At 46.4% G+C, this 14621-nt stretch overlaps 1 protein-coding gene across 5 annotated transcripts in view; it reads left to right on the forward strand.

Annotated features, from left to right (window-relative positions):
* MUSK (muscle associated receptor tyrosine kinase) overlaps positions 1–14621 on the forward strand; it is a 55447-nt gene that overhangs the window by 21898 nt on the left and 18928 nt on the right. For 3 of the 5 annotated variants that reach the window (XM_056324897.1, XM_056324899.1, XM_056324900.1), the window contains exons 6-9: positions 5024–5148; positions 9071–9230; positions 10707–10713; positions 13492–13758. In XM_056324897.1, coding sequence (XP_056180872.1) covers positions 5024–5148; positions 9071–9230; positions 10707–10713; positions 13492–13758 — 559 coding nt within the window. Of the gene's footprint in view, positions 1–5002; positions 5149–9070; positions 9231–10706; positions 10714–13491; positions 13759–14621 lie in introns of all 5 variants that reach the window. The other 2 variants (XM_056324898.1, XM_056324901.1) reach the window with 2 other exon arrangements.

The raw sequence follows: 14621 nt of genomic DNA on the forward strand, positions 1-14621 counted from the left end.
AGCTGGCCACAGTGCAGATACCTCCTAGCAAGCCCTGCAGTGCACATCACATCATTTAGCAGGGCTGTAAAAGAAATGACATTTATTATGGGGCTTAGGAGTGAAACAACGTGCTGGCTTGGCTTTCAGCTGGCTGAATTTCATTTCCAGCTCCTCTGTTTTCCACTTAAGATAAATGAAGCCCTCTTTGCCCACCCTTCTTAAATGCTTTTTGGCATGCATTTGGGTAAATCCTGTGCTGGCAGCCTGGGGGTCCTGATGTAAATGTTGTTAATCTTGTGGCTATATAGGTAAACAGGCAAAGGTCCTGGCAAAATCCACTTTCAGGAGGCTCTGGAAAAGGAGGGCAAGTAACATAGGTGCAAAAAATCACCTGATTATTGGGAATTTTCACTCTGAGGCAAAATGAAAACAAAATGATGTCCTGAGCCCACCAAACAATGTGGATTTTGCAAGTATTTATTGCCATTTCCTTCTTCCTGCCTTTCCCTGCATTCTCACCTGCTTCTCCCTGCCAGTTGCTTAGGTCGGTGCAATCAGGGTTGCCATTTCTTCCTCACCTTTGCCTCTCTTCTTCCTTTGTGTATTTTCATAGAATTATCACAGAATCACAGAACGGTTTGAGTTGGAAGGGACCTGAAAGATCACCTAGTTCCAACCCCTTGCCATGGGCAGGGACACGTTCCACTAGACCAGGTTGCTCAGAGCCCCATCCAGTCTGGCCTTGAACACTGCCAGGGATGGGGCATCCACAGCTGCTCTGGGCAGCCTGTGCCAGTGCCTCACCACTCACAGGAAAGAATGTCTTCCTAACACCTAATCCAAATCTACCCTCTTTCATCTTAAAACCATCCCGCTCTCTCCTATCACTACAAGACCTTGTAAAAAGTCCCTCTCCAGCTTTCTTGTAGGCCCCCTTTACGCGCTGGAAGGCTGCTATAGGATTTTCTTGGAGCCTTCTCTTCTTCATGTCGAAAAACCCCAACTCTCAGCCTGTGTTCATAGGAGAGGTCCAGCTCCCTGATCATCTTCATGGCCCTCCTCTGGACTCCCTCCAACAGGTCCATGCCCTTCTTATGCTGGCGTCCCCAGAGCTGGACACAGAACTCTAGATGGGGTCTCACAAGAGCAGAGTAGAAGGGGAGAATCACCTCCCTTGACCTGCTGGCCATGCTGCTTGTGATGCAGCCCAGGATTTGGTTGGCTTTCTGCGCTGCAAGCACACATTGTCAGGTCATGTTGAGCTTGTCCGTCAGCACCGCCAGGTCCTTCTCCTCAGGGCTGCTCTCAATCCATTCTCTGCCCAGCCTGTATTGATACTGAGGGTTGCCCCAACCCAGGTGGAGGACTTGGCACTTGGCCTTGTTAAACTTCAGGAGGTTATCATGGGTCCACTTGTCAAGCCTGTCAAAGTCCTTCTGGATAGCATCCCTTCTTTCCAGTGTGTTCACTGTACCACTCAGCTTGGTGTCACTGGCAAACTTGGCTGAGGAGGCATTCAATCCCACTGTCCATGTTGCCGACAAAGAAATTGAACAGCACCAGTCCCAGTTCGGACCCCTTAGGAACACCACTCACCACCTGTCTCCACTTGAACATTGAGCTGTTGACTGCAACTCCCTGAGTGCGACCATCCAGCCAATTCCTTATCCACTGAGTGGTTCATCCCTCAAATCCATGTCTCTCTGGTTTAAAGACAAGAATGTCATGCAGGACTGTGTCAAAAGCTTTGCATGAGTCAAGGTAGATGGCATCAGTTGCTCTTCCCTCATCTGCCAAAGATGCAACCCCATCCTAGAAAGCTACCAGATACGGGTGGGGTGGGGTGGGGGGGTGGGGAAGTGTCACAGTTTTGTGCGTTGGGTTCCTCCATTTAGCTACAGGACTGACTTCCTTGCTGATCCAGTTGCCAAAATGGAACTTGAGCTCATCCTGCTGGTCTTGCTCCACTTTGCACAGGTGGAAGATGACACTGGCTACTCTCACACAACCTGTCTTGGCTTTCCTACAGCACCCAAGTTTGCTGGCAACGGCAACGGCAGGGTGTTGATCATCCACTTATAGATGATGTAGATGATGGGGATGAGAAATAGCTTACGTTATTTTATTTGATGCTGTTTCCCAAAGTGATGAAAAGCCCTTTGGAAAATGTGTCCCTGGGTGTGCCATTAAGTGGCACTACAAAGCCTGTTGGGATCTGAGAAGTCCCAGGGAATTTCTTACTCAAAAATAAAAGAATGTAACACCACCACCCCCGCCCCCCCAGGTTATTCAATTCACAGCATCTAAGCTAAGTACTTAAGTTAAATAGCTAAACTTTGAGTAAAACACTTTTAAAAAGCATGCAAATGTGAGTACTTGAAATTAACATTTATTAACAAGTATTAAATCTGTAACTTCAGCTTTGAAACTCCTGGAAATGTATGTCGTGGCACTGGGGGTGGTAGGATCTTCCATTCTTCCACACTTAGGAAATCAGCTTATTTCTTTGTAGGCCCGCTTTTATTTAGCTGTCCCTCCTTGTGCTAGATAATACACCTGCAATACTTTCCACAAGAAACATGTGAATGCTTAGCAGCCATCAATAGATTTTTTTATCCTTGTATTTGGTGTTTTATGCTTGAATGGCCTGACCCTTTGCCTTCCCTATGCTGGCAGGCAAGCACTCACACCACCAGTGTGCTGGGGTACCAAAGCAAGTGATCAACAATGGTAGGAGGAGCTTGGGGAGCGGGATGTATTTTTCTGGCCTTCCCACAGGCACTGCACATGAGCTGGACCAGCTGCTGCTCTCAATGTGGCTTTGCTCCCTGCTTGGGCAACTGCCATAATTTTCAAAGTGTCCTTTTTTCCCTCCTAGCTGAATGATTGTTGCAGATTTTGGGAGAGCAGGCAGTACAGAGGAAGACATACATGCCTGAGTCTAGCACTGGCTAACGGGGTGCTGTTAATTCATCACTTTTATATTAATTAAGTTGGGCAGGATCTCAGCAGCAGAATCATCAGGTGGGCAGTGCCCTCACAGCACACTGAGAAACCAACAGCAGCATGAGAAAAGCACTAAGAGCTGAATTCCAGTTCTGGGAGCTAACGTGCTGCCTTCAGCAGGAGACATGGGCATGTAACTGCTGCCACAGGACTGGCCCAGAGGTTTGGGATTTCCCTGAATTAAGTATAGAAGTAATTATGAGCTTGGCCCGAGGCATTCGGGGCTGAATTCATAACCATCTGGTGTTAGTGGCCTGAAGTTTCATTTTGGTTATTATTCATCAGAAAAGTCCCTGGCTAGCAACTGCAGCTTTCCTCATTAGTGGTGTATCTTCATACCTGCTGCCTTGCTGAGGGGTAGGGGGGATGCAGCAGCCCTGACACTGCTCTGCTTTGACTTTAAGCAAGTGGCACCAAACATTGACAATGAGGGACTGCTTGGAGACTGTAGAGGAACTAAGAAGCTGAATGTAATATATATGCTCCTGCCCTTTTCACTTAGCTATCATGAAATTTAATCCTCCTAAAAACCCCTGCCCAAAAGTCTATTGAATAGCTGTGCTTCTAAGAGAAAAACGTTTTTACACTGAAATGTAGTCTTAGTGTCACCTGTCCATGAGCAGAAGCTGGATTTAGGCTCAACACCTTCTCAGGCCAGGACTGGGTGGAAGGACTATGTGGAAAGCATGTACTTTTTTATTTTTTTATTCCAACTGAACTGTTGCAGATGAAGCCTTCCCATCCAAATGGCAGGGGCAGATGTTCAGTTTCTGAAGGGTCACTGTGTTGATCTTCTAATTGTTTTGCGTTGGAGGTCTCCATCTGGAAGCAACCAGTGGCCAGTGCCAAGAGGTGCATTGGGCAGAGACACAGAAGACTGTGACATGGTCAGATATGTTGGTAAGAGTAGCCATACAGATAGGAAAAGTGGCAAACAAGGCATCAGGCTTGTCTGAGAACTCCAAGAGAAACTCCCCTGCTTACTAGAATTTCTGATGGAGACTTTTCATCATTGTTGTGCAGCCCAGAAGGAGAGGGCAAGCCTTACTCACTAAGCATAAGAAACTGGAATAAGAAATGGCACAGAACTATTCAGCCTGCTTCTGCACAGAGATTCAGGCATCTCAATTAAAAATTTTTGGTCCAAACTACAATGTTCCATATGGGAAATGTCTTTCTTCTCTGCTTTCCCCTATGTGGTCCAAGTACAGCAGATGAAATACAGCTTGTGAAGGCCATCAGAGTTGTGTTTCTGGATAGAAATAAGTTTTCAGAAAAAAATTTCAGTTCTTCTTTTCACACACACACACAAAATAAATAAAAAAAAGTCTTGGAGCAGGGAGGCACTTGCTTATCTTCAAACTGCCCAGTAACTGTATTACCACAAAAGAAGCAAGTGCAGTAGAGATGAAAAGTCCCTTTAAAACCTGCTTTCCCCCACAACCTCATCTTCCTGAAATCTTTGCCAGGCATTCCCCCATATGTTAGACTCTCACCTCTTAGGGCAGGCTGTCATGATATGGAAAATACTGGGGTTTGAGACGCTCCATGGTAAGTTCTAATCACTGTGATCACACTAGAGGATGTGATCTGACCCTTAACCTTCATGGTATGTGACTGTGCTGATGGTCCTTCTTGATGGTTTTGAACAAGCTTTGCATGAAGACACCTTTGGCAGGGCAGCATGGTAACTTGCTGTGTATTTGCTGTAAGCTATCCCATTTGCACACTACCAACGAATTTGCCCTTGGTTCTTTGCACATTACCTCCTCTGAGACATCAAACTCAGGTGATGTAGAAATTTCCAGAGGTAAAATTTTGGTCTGTAAGGTGCGGAACATAATCACACTGATCACCTTTCTTTTCCTTGTCCCTCTCCCAAGACTGTTGCTCCCTGGGAAGCCTGTGCTACACTCTGTTCTTATTCATAGGGCTATGGCTTATTTCAAGACCTGTTAGGGAGGGAGCATCCCCATGCCTCCCCAGCCTCAGCATTACATTGATGTTCAGCTAGCACCTTTGTCTTCTCCTGCAGTTTTTGCCAGAATCCTGAATGCTCCCGAATCCCAAAATATCACCTTTGGGTCTGTGGTGACATTGCGGTGCACAGCGACCGGCCTTCCAGTTCCCACCATCACCTGGCTGGAAAACGGGAAAGCTGTAAGTACCTCTTTTTTCATTCTTTTGGCCCCAGAGGGCTGTTAGCATCTGGAAGCTCAGCCCAGGGATTAAAATATGGGCTGCCAACCAGCACCCATGGTTTCTATTCCTGTCTTAGTGCTCTGCTGTGTGATCAGGTTCCTTCTGCCCCACCTCCCTGCTGCAGTATTGTCCTCTGCAAAACACTCTCCCCCTTCTCCCAGGTGTTGTGGGTTCATTTGTTAGGGTCTGGAAAGCCTGAGATGAAGGGTGCTTTAGATGTTTACAACTTTCCTCTGAGCCAGGATTTCTAGGGCTTCATCACAGGTTTAGGTATTTCTGCAACCACTTTTCCTCTACCTTTTCCTAATGTGTTAGCAATAACATGGCAAAATTGCTTATTTGACAAAATAAACCAAACTGAGGTAGTTAGGTAGAGCATACTGTCTTGAGGCAAAATACCTGTGGGACAGCATGTATACACAGTATATTTGCAGATGAATAGATCTGAATTTTTCTAGACTGACCTAAGTGATGCACTGAAGTATGTCACCAATTTATTTCTGGCTAGAAGCATGTCCTCAGGAAAGGCATACCCTCTCCAGTGGCAGGCACCAAGAGATGCAAGTAAACTGCTTCTCACAGGAAATTGTTCCATGGTTTAATTATCTCCACCATTTAAAATAGGTGCCTGCTTTAAATTCAGCTGGTTTTCATGTCTCGGTATAGGCAATAGCAATACCTTATTTTCAGCTGAACTGAGCTTGACATCTGATATTGCCTCCCTGGGAGCAAGCTGTGCACCACAGTCATAGCAGCTCTGCAAGGGTTTCCTCTAGCATTCATTCAGTTATGGTGGACATATATACTCTGCATGGATATATATGGGCATCTATATACTCCATATATATACCTCATATATGGGGCATATATATGGACATATATATACTCTCTGTGGTCTTTCAAAAGCTTTTTTAAGGATATGAGCCCCAGGGAGTGATGCTGTGGAGACAGGTGGAGCAGCTGCTGTTTGCAGGCCAGCAATCTGCCTCTGCTCTTTCTCGCTGAACCTGTCACCGTCAAATCCTTCTGGTTACTGGCTGACCATAGCCATTCCTGTGGACTTGCTTGTCCAACAGGACCAATAAATGCTCTTGCTCAAGCTTCAGGAGGCTACCTCCGTCCTGGTCTGTATCCCCTCTTCCCATGTATTAAGATACGTTATTAAGGAGCCTGGACTACTCTGCAGGCTGTCTTGCCTTCCTTATCTCCTCTAAATCTGATTGTGTCCTCCAGTCTCATTAGGGCTGATTTTCTATATTCCCTCAAGGTTGCCAGGCAGAACAGCAAATGGATCAGATCTGCCTCTGCAGAGCCCTGTGAGTCCTTGGTAGTTTCTGGTGATAATTATTCTGAGACAATTGCAGGTGCTTATTGAAGACTTCTTCCCCATTGAGGAATGTTCTGGTCTGGGATCCCTGGCAATGGCAGAGTATTTCTGGAGCACAGACCTCTACTCTGCCAAGACACTCTGGTGTGTCACTCCCACACAGAGCTGTCTGTGAGACAATGCTTAGCCCCCTCAGGGCCATCTGCTCTGCCCACTCTTGTCTGCAAGGCAAAGCCCAGTCCCAGGAGAGGTGCTTTAGACTGCCTCATTTTAAATATGGCAAGGAGATCTTAAAGAAAGCCTGTCTCTGGGAAAGTCAGGCCAAGAAGTGGGTGGACTGGAGCACGTGCATTTGAGGGCTGGCTCACAAGCAAGCAATGGTGAGTCATTAGAAGATGCAATATGACTGTGGCCATACAGTCTCTGAACACCAGCTTGTAGTTGTCCTGAGATCTAAAGAGTAGGAACCTACTGAAGGTTGTTGAGCTGCCTTTGAAGAGGAGGATGGAAACTCCTCTGCTCAGCAGCTGCCTTGCCTACCTAAACAGAAACACAATTCCTTTTCCTCCTGCTATGCACCACTGGGTATCATGGACCTTAAACTGTAGTTTTCCACACCACAAAGAGTAATTGATCCAGGTGTGAAGATATGAAAAGATCTCTGCTTCAGTGATGGCTGAGGCAATGTTTTAAAGGCTAAAAAAAAAGACCGGTTGGAAACAAAATCTCAGGGAACATATTTGAAAAGGGAAGGGAATCAATTAACAGAAGAAAACAGCCTGAGGTTCCCAATAGAGAAAACAACAGCTGGCCAGTGTGGAACTTCGAGGCACAACTACGTGACACTCACCTGAGATTGCCCACAGTGCATGTGAGCACACATACTGCTTGTACTGCTTGCAGTTACCTGAGCACCCTTTTCCTCCCACGGCAAAGGCCAGGATGAGCAATCCTAGCTCTCTGTGCTCGTCAGACACAAGTCTAGTTCTGCTGGGAGTGGAGCTAGGAGGATGGGATATGCCCCAGGCCTGAGACTAGGGAGTGAGAGAAGATTGGATCAGTGCAAGTGGCTTGAGGTCAGCAGCCACTTCTCCTGGGTGGTTACTGAGAGGCAGGGGCAGCCTGTAAAGAAATTCCTCCTTTCCACTAGGAAGATCCCAGAAATGTCTTTGTGCTGAGGAGCTTAGTTTCTGAGGAGAAAAACATTCTAAAAATCAATCTGACCAACACTGTATTAAAAGAGAAAGTTGTGAAAAAAGCCTCCTGAGCTCCCATCCACCTGAACTGACTTCACAGCATAAGGCCAAAAAATATCTCTGGTCCCTGCATTTGCAAAGTGACTGGCATACCACCCATCCCTGATACAATATTTACAAACTGTGTTGGTCTAGTTATTCAGTGATTTCGTCCCATGCATGTTCCCTCACCACAACTCTAAGTTGAGCTTGAGTGAGGCAAAACAAGTATATTATTTTCAGCATTTTCTTTTCAGAGAAAAACCAATCTGCTTAATAAAGTCATGATACAGCACTGATGCTTCCCTTCTTGATTCAATGATTACTGTTAATACTTTGGGAACAGACACAGAACCCATTGAAATAACGTTTCTACTAATCTCCAGGGAAGTCAGATAGATCCCTCCAACCTCTCAGATAGATGCATAGGTAAAATGTTTTGCTGGGACTGATCCAGGGAGACAACTCTCACTGTCCTTAGGGCCACACTGGTGGGACCCACTGGCAACCACATCTTGCTTGGATTACACTTGATGATTCCTACTAGTATGAAGCATAGAGCAGACAATGCTGCTCCTTCCCACTGCCTTTGCCAAGGTAGATTCTTGCTGGACCTCTTACTTTAATGAATTCCATATAAGCAGGAAAGATTTGAGGATAAAATCAAGACCAATTGGCCAAAATTAGCAGGCTCCAAGCTCATTTACCTGGAAATTTCTGATCTGGGAAAAGAGCTGGCCAAAATCACCACAGCTACAGCCCTTTCCGTATTTCCAGGTGTGAGATAAGAAAATCTATGAGATTTCTGCCAAAGTGTTGGAGTCATAGCACTTGCTTTGCTCATGACTGCTTTGGAAGTGTGGCAGTGGTTATATTAATCCAGAATCAACAACTTCCCAACTATTTATTTTCTCCGTCTGTAACTCCAGGATCTACAAAGCCACCTGATGCGTTTCCTTGCTAAGGCATGAACAGGCAAAAAGTCTACTAGTAGAGGTCCTGGAGTAATTAGCCAACTCAATGACATGAGCAAAGCTGAGACTGAAGCCCTCTGGAACAGAAAATTAATTGCAAAAGTATTGCTGAAATGTGAAATACGAGAGGTCTTTAACATTTGTTTTTGTCTGCAAAGTCAGCTGCTATGAAAGCACCAAAATAACACCAGCACCTTTAGTTCTCTGCCACTTCTACCTACTTGCTACATCTTCCTCTGCCAGTTTAAATGTTTGAGGCTGATGCTTTTAGATTTTTCCTTTTGTTTGTCGGTTTGTTTGCCTTTTTTGGAAATAGCACTCCATTGGACTTTTTGCTGTCTTAGGTTTCTGCAGGGTCTATAGTCGAAAGTGTCAAGGACAGAGTGGTTGACTCCAGACTGCAGGTGTATGTCACCCGACCTGGCCTATTCACTTGTCTTGCCATGAACAAACACAGCAAAACTTTTGGAGCTGCAAAAGCCGCAGCAACCATCAGCATTTCAGGTATGCTGGGAAAGAAGGGGTCATTAATTTTTTACCCTTGCAATTGCAGTTCTAGCTTCCCTGTGGTGGGAGAGGGAAGGGGTATTAAGTACTCTACAGGAGGAGGGAAAACCTTGGAGACCTGACATTGTGCAGGGGGCTAAATTTGAGTAGAAGTGTACCCTCCACCAGGCTATTTCCTCATATATTCTTGCAATTCGGAGACTGGCACAACTGTCACTTCCTGAATGTTTGATGCCATCTTGTACTTTGTGTCCCAGAAGCACACTTGGTAAGTTCATCCATACAGAGGAAGTTGTGGCCATGACCCAGTGCTGGTATCACCTAACAGCAAGGTGAAAATAGCTTTTGTGAGCAGTTTGGCTTCTCAGGGTGTTCATCCAGAAAGCAGAGAGGTTGTTGTAAGAGCAGTAGCCCGCCGTGCCTGGGGTAACCTCTGCTCCCAGGGACATCTCCAAATGGGGAAAGGATGGTCCAAAAGAGGAGAAATACCAATGGCCTAAGCTAGCTGACAGCATTTGTCACACCAAGAGAAAGGTGTGGGTGCTTAGTTAGAGGAAAGAGGAATCATCTGGGACTCCAGACATAAGGTGATACTGCTATTAAGCAGGCACCCACCTGCCCCTCTCTCTGTGCCTCAGCTTCTGTTGGGAAAATAACCATGCCCTTTCTTACACTGGGCATTGAAACCTAGCAGCAAGCTCTGCCCTCTAAAAGACTCAGCACCTGGTACTGTATTTTACATCCTCACTTCTGCTTTTAGCCCAGGCAAGGCTCTGCCCCATGAAACAGAGGTACAGGTGCAGTAGGGAGGGCAGATGCTTTAGGCTGGTGGGAAAAGGTGCATTGCTCCCTTCTAGGCTGTGTGTGCTCAGCAAGAGGGCAGCAGCTCCCCAGACCTGAGCAGGAGCCTGCCTTGGCCTCATCCCAGCTCCCAAGGGTCCCAGGGCAGAGGTGTCCTCGTCCCTGGCTAATGTTCAGCACTTCCTCCCCATGCCAGCACAGCCCAACTCCCCACAGCACTGCAAGTGGGGGGCATGGCCATCTGCCTGTGCTGATCCTCCACCCCTGGTTTCTCCCATCTGCTGCCTGCAGTAATTGGTGCATGGGTAACTTAAATAGAGGATGCTATTTGCTAGTTATGTAGGATCCAAAGGATATGGGTAAAAGTGTTTGGGGTGCAATGGTCCACCTCAGCAAGAACTGCATCCAACAGTCCACTTCCTCCTCCTCATTTCATTTCCCCATACATCATCCTGTGCTGCTCAACTCTTCTTCCCCACAAGAAGGTGCAAAATTAAGGACAGAATTTAGCTGCATCCTTTTCAGACAGCTTACAGGTCTCACACAGATTTCCTAGCATGACAATCTTAACACCCCATATCTCAGAGGGGGCAGTGAAGTGTTACTAATGTCTTTTTCATTTCTTTTTTCTCCTGGTTCATCACAATTCCTGTTTCTGGTGCCTGTCAGCAGAGTGGAGGTAAGAATGACTTTCTGTGGCTGCCTTAGAGTTTTCTCTGGGCCAGGGAGAAGAAGAATGATGAACAAAGGAGATTTGGTTAACTGGGCTTATATGAAGGGAGTGGGTTTCTGGGTGCTAGGCATGCAGATGACGTTCAACTTTATACAGGTGTGATTGGAGACTGGGCCCAGATAGATAAGGATGCCTCTGTATAAAGCAAGCAGTGGATTGCACAGGAGTAAGGGTGTTTAAAACATGGTAGTCAGCAGAATGTTCTGGAATAAATTCTGTTCACAGTTACACATCTGCAACTGCACTGACCTTATAAATTTACAGGTAAAAGTTTAACTGCAAGTTAAATAATAATAAATATATTTTGGTTAGGTGATCACCAGGTTTGGGCAAGAGAAGTTTAGATATCGGTTCCAAGCAGAGTTATGGATGGCTAAAGCCACACATGCAGTTGTGATGTGATGTAATCATACATGCAGTCTTGCTTGGTATTTTTTGGAATACTGAACAGTTTGGTTGGCTTTTTCTTTTAGAGTTCTAGCGTATTTCTACATGCTGCACTAGCAGCTGAGTCTGGAAGGAAAATGAGAGGATTAACCTGGAAGGAGGGCTGCGAGCTACTGGCCTTCAAAGAGCAGAGCCTGAGAAAGTCTGAGCAAATGACTTTGCCACTCTGCTGACACAGGTTCCCTGCAAAGGCCCTTGCCTCCCTCACAGGGGATTGCAAGATTGATTCAGGAAGTCTGTAAGTGATTTAGTGACTAGCCGATAACAATGGTAGACTTATGCCTTACACCTGCACTTGTAGGTGTGACAGGCGTGGGAACAGTGATCAAATGCTCAGCCCTTTTGTCCTACAGTTGTTCTCAACATCTGCTGCACGGAATTCCCTTTCTGTGACAAGGTGTTGTGAGAATCATGTCTGCTACTCCATTGCAGCCTGGTCCATGTTTCCCTGCAGGTTTTAAAAAAGCAAGGAAACAAATATTAGCACTGATGGCTCATCAGACTGCTTCTGCAGCCCATTGAAGTCAGCAGCACAGGTGCCCCACGCACACTTGTGCCCTCTTTTGCCCCTTGGGGCTCAGGAAGGACATACTTTTCAGATTAAGCACAACGAGCATCATCAGGAAAATGTGAATAATGTGACCTCTGCCATGCCAAGGACAGCTCTAGCAGTGTGCTGGGAGCAGCTCAGTGCTGTGGGGAAACCTGCTCTGTGCCAGGGAGATGCCACGGGCTGTGGGCTGTAGGACTGGTGCAGGATGCTGGAGGGTGCCTGTGTCACATGAAGGGGTGTCCATGAAGCCTTGGGTGATGCAGGGTGTCACAGCATCGCTGCTGTTTTGGTACTACCTCAAGGAATTGGTGCCTTCCTGTATATTTTAGCCAATGTGACATATATGAAAAAATAATTGAAAAAAATTTGATACGGAGCCCAAAGTAGTGCAGATAAACCAGGACCACAGAATGTCATCTGGAGTGAGCAGGATCTGAGAAGCAGACATTTGAGCATCCTATATAATCTTTTGTCCATGTACCTCCAGCTTTCTATAGAAAAACAGCAAGCACCCCCAGGGTTGACAATGGGTGACTATTTGGACAAGGGAAAAAAACAAAAGTCAAAGATACAAATAACTCTGCTGGCTGCTCCAAATGGTTGGCGTGTTGTGAATTGAACTCCCTGACCCCAGCTACACTGACCGAATGAGCAGTGGGGACAGCTGCACCCAGCCCTCCTCCTTCCTCGATTCAGCTGTCTCCTGCACACAGGGGAGGAGGTTTTCCCAAGTTTCCCCCTGCACTGAGGGCACTGCATCCCACAGGCTGCCTGAGCAGAGGACGCATCCTCACCCGCAGACCTTGCTGCCGTGGGGTGGCCATGGGAGCTGACCTGTGCATGCCCTCGCCCTACTGCTCTCTTCTGATGGCTGTGGGGAAGAAGGCGAGGGAGGGATGACATCTGTCTCCTGCTAGAGGCAAAAAATGCAGGCAAGATAAATAAACAGCCCAGAAAGGAGCTGACCCTGCTGTGCTTTTTATTGCTCCAGCATAGCTCTGGCCCCATGCTTTGCGGCAGGAGTTTTCGAAGTGGGAGATATGGCAAACAGAGGAGAAGCTGGACCTTGCAGGGAAGCATCAAAAGGAAAACTGCAGTCTTGTGCCTCTACCTCTCTGTTCTCCCACCCAAATGCATGTAGAAGAGAAGCAGGGTTGGGAGGGGTGTAGGAGCTGAGGAGGGGCAGGTAGGATCTTGGCTGGTCTGATCTTGGGAAGAATTTCCTGGCACATGTCGGGTGGAACTCTCCTGGCTCCTGCTTATTGAATCCATCCAAAATCAAACTGTTGCTAGTTAGCACAGCAAAATATCCTGAGTTATCACAGGTCTGCAGCAGGCAGCACCACTGATCTCTACTGCAGGGAAGCATGAAAACAAAACGTTTTCCCATTAGGACCTAGGGGCAGGGTGAGCGGCCATGCTAGGTCACAGTTGTGCATGATCATTCAGTCTTTTTGCCCACTTATAATGCTAGCAACTCTTGGCCAGAGCCTTAGCTCTGGAGCTTTCCAGAAGGGTGCTGAGATCACACTGGGGTTCCTTGCAGAAGTTTCATTCATGGATGGTATTAGGTATTTTTAGTAGTCATAACTATCTACCCTCTCCTCTGCCCTCTGTTAGCTTTACAGATGCCATTTTATTCAGAAACAGAGCCTAGACATCCTGCTCCTGCAACTGTTTAGGGTTGGGAACTTACCGTGTGTATATGCTATTGTCCTTGACAGCAAGCTGTACAAGGGTGATGCAGGCTACTGCAGCACGTACAGAGGTGAGGTCTGTAATGCTATCTTGGCGAAGAATGCTCTTGTTTTCTTCAACTCCTCCTATGCTGACCCAGAGGAGACCCAAGAGCTGCTTGTGCACACTGTCTGGACTGAACTGAAAATGGTGAGTTCATTCTGCCAACCGGCTGCTGAGTCTCTGCTGTGTAACTACATCTTCCAGGAGTGCAATCCCTCAGGAGCTGGGCCAGCTCCAAAACCAGTGTGCAGGTAAATGAAAAAAAAAAAAAATGCTCATCTTTCACTTTAATTTAATGGGAATGTGTAGGCAGCAGGGAAGTGGTGAGGGTCTGCCCAGACTTGCAGTAACGCAGAGCGAAAATGGGCCCTCTGGGTTTGCATGGGTTTTCTCTTTGCTCTCTCCTCTGTATGCACAAAGATGACATGATCCAGCTCCCTCTGTGCTCATTGCATAGACTGACTTTCAGACCCAGGCATCTGTGTTATGTTGGACTTTTAGCAGTCAGTGTTGAAAAGAAATATCCATTTGAATGACATAATAGATTTAAATAATTAACATATTGTTATCAGTTAAATCTTACTAGGTCAGTATGTACTCCTTATTACTGTCAAATGTAATTGCTTCTTTGGAATTTTGACTAAATATGGTTACAGTGTGTGCAAAAGATCTGACCAAGGCAATACACTAAACATTCAGCTCTTCCTGTCATGACAGAGATGAAACAAAAAAAGGTGACACCAAAGACACTGCCAGTGTAATTATACCTAGCAAAACAAACCTCCCTCCCATCTGGCTCTTGTGTCCTCCTGTATGAAGAGAAATGTGCATAGAAACAGGGCTGGCAGGGACCCTGAGAAGTCCAAAGCATCTCCCACTACAGCTAATCCACTGCTGACAGGTGTCTGTGCAACACATCCCAGTGACAGGGACACTGTTCCCTCCCTGTGCAATCTTCTGAGCAGCCCTTCCCTCATTGCTCTCTGTCCTTCCACTGTGGCCATGGAGATGTATTTCTTCCCTTCCTTTTTGCAGTGAGATTTTACATCTTCCCCAACTTCCCAGACTAGAATAAAGACGTTTTTTTCTGAGCTCTGATCATAGCTCTTGCTTT

The sequence above is a fragment of the Falco biarmicus genome, chromosome Z (genome assembly GCF_023638135.1).
Source record: "Falco biarmicus isolate bFalBia1 chromosome Z, bFalBia1.pri, whole genome shotgun sequence".
NCBI lineage: Eukaryota > Metazoa > Chordata > Aves > Falconiformes > Falconidae > Falco > Falco biarmicus.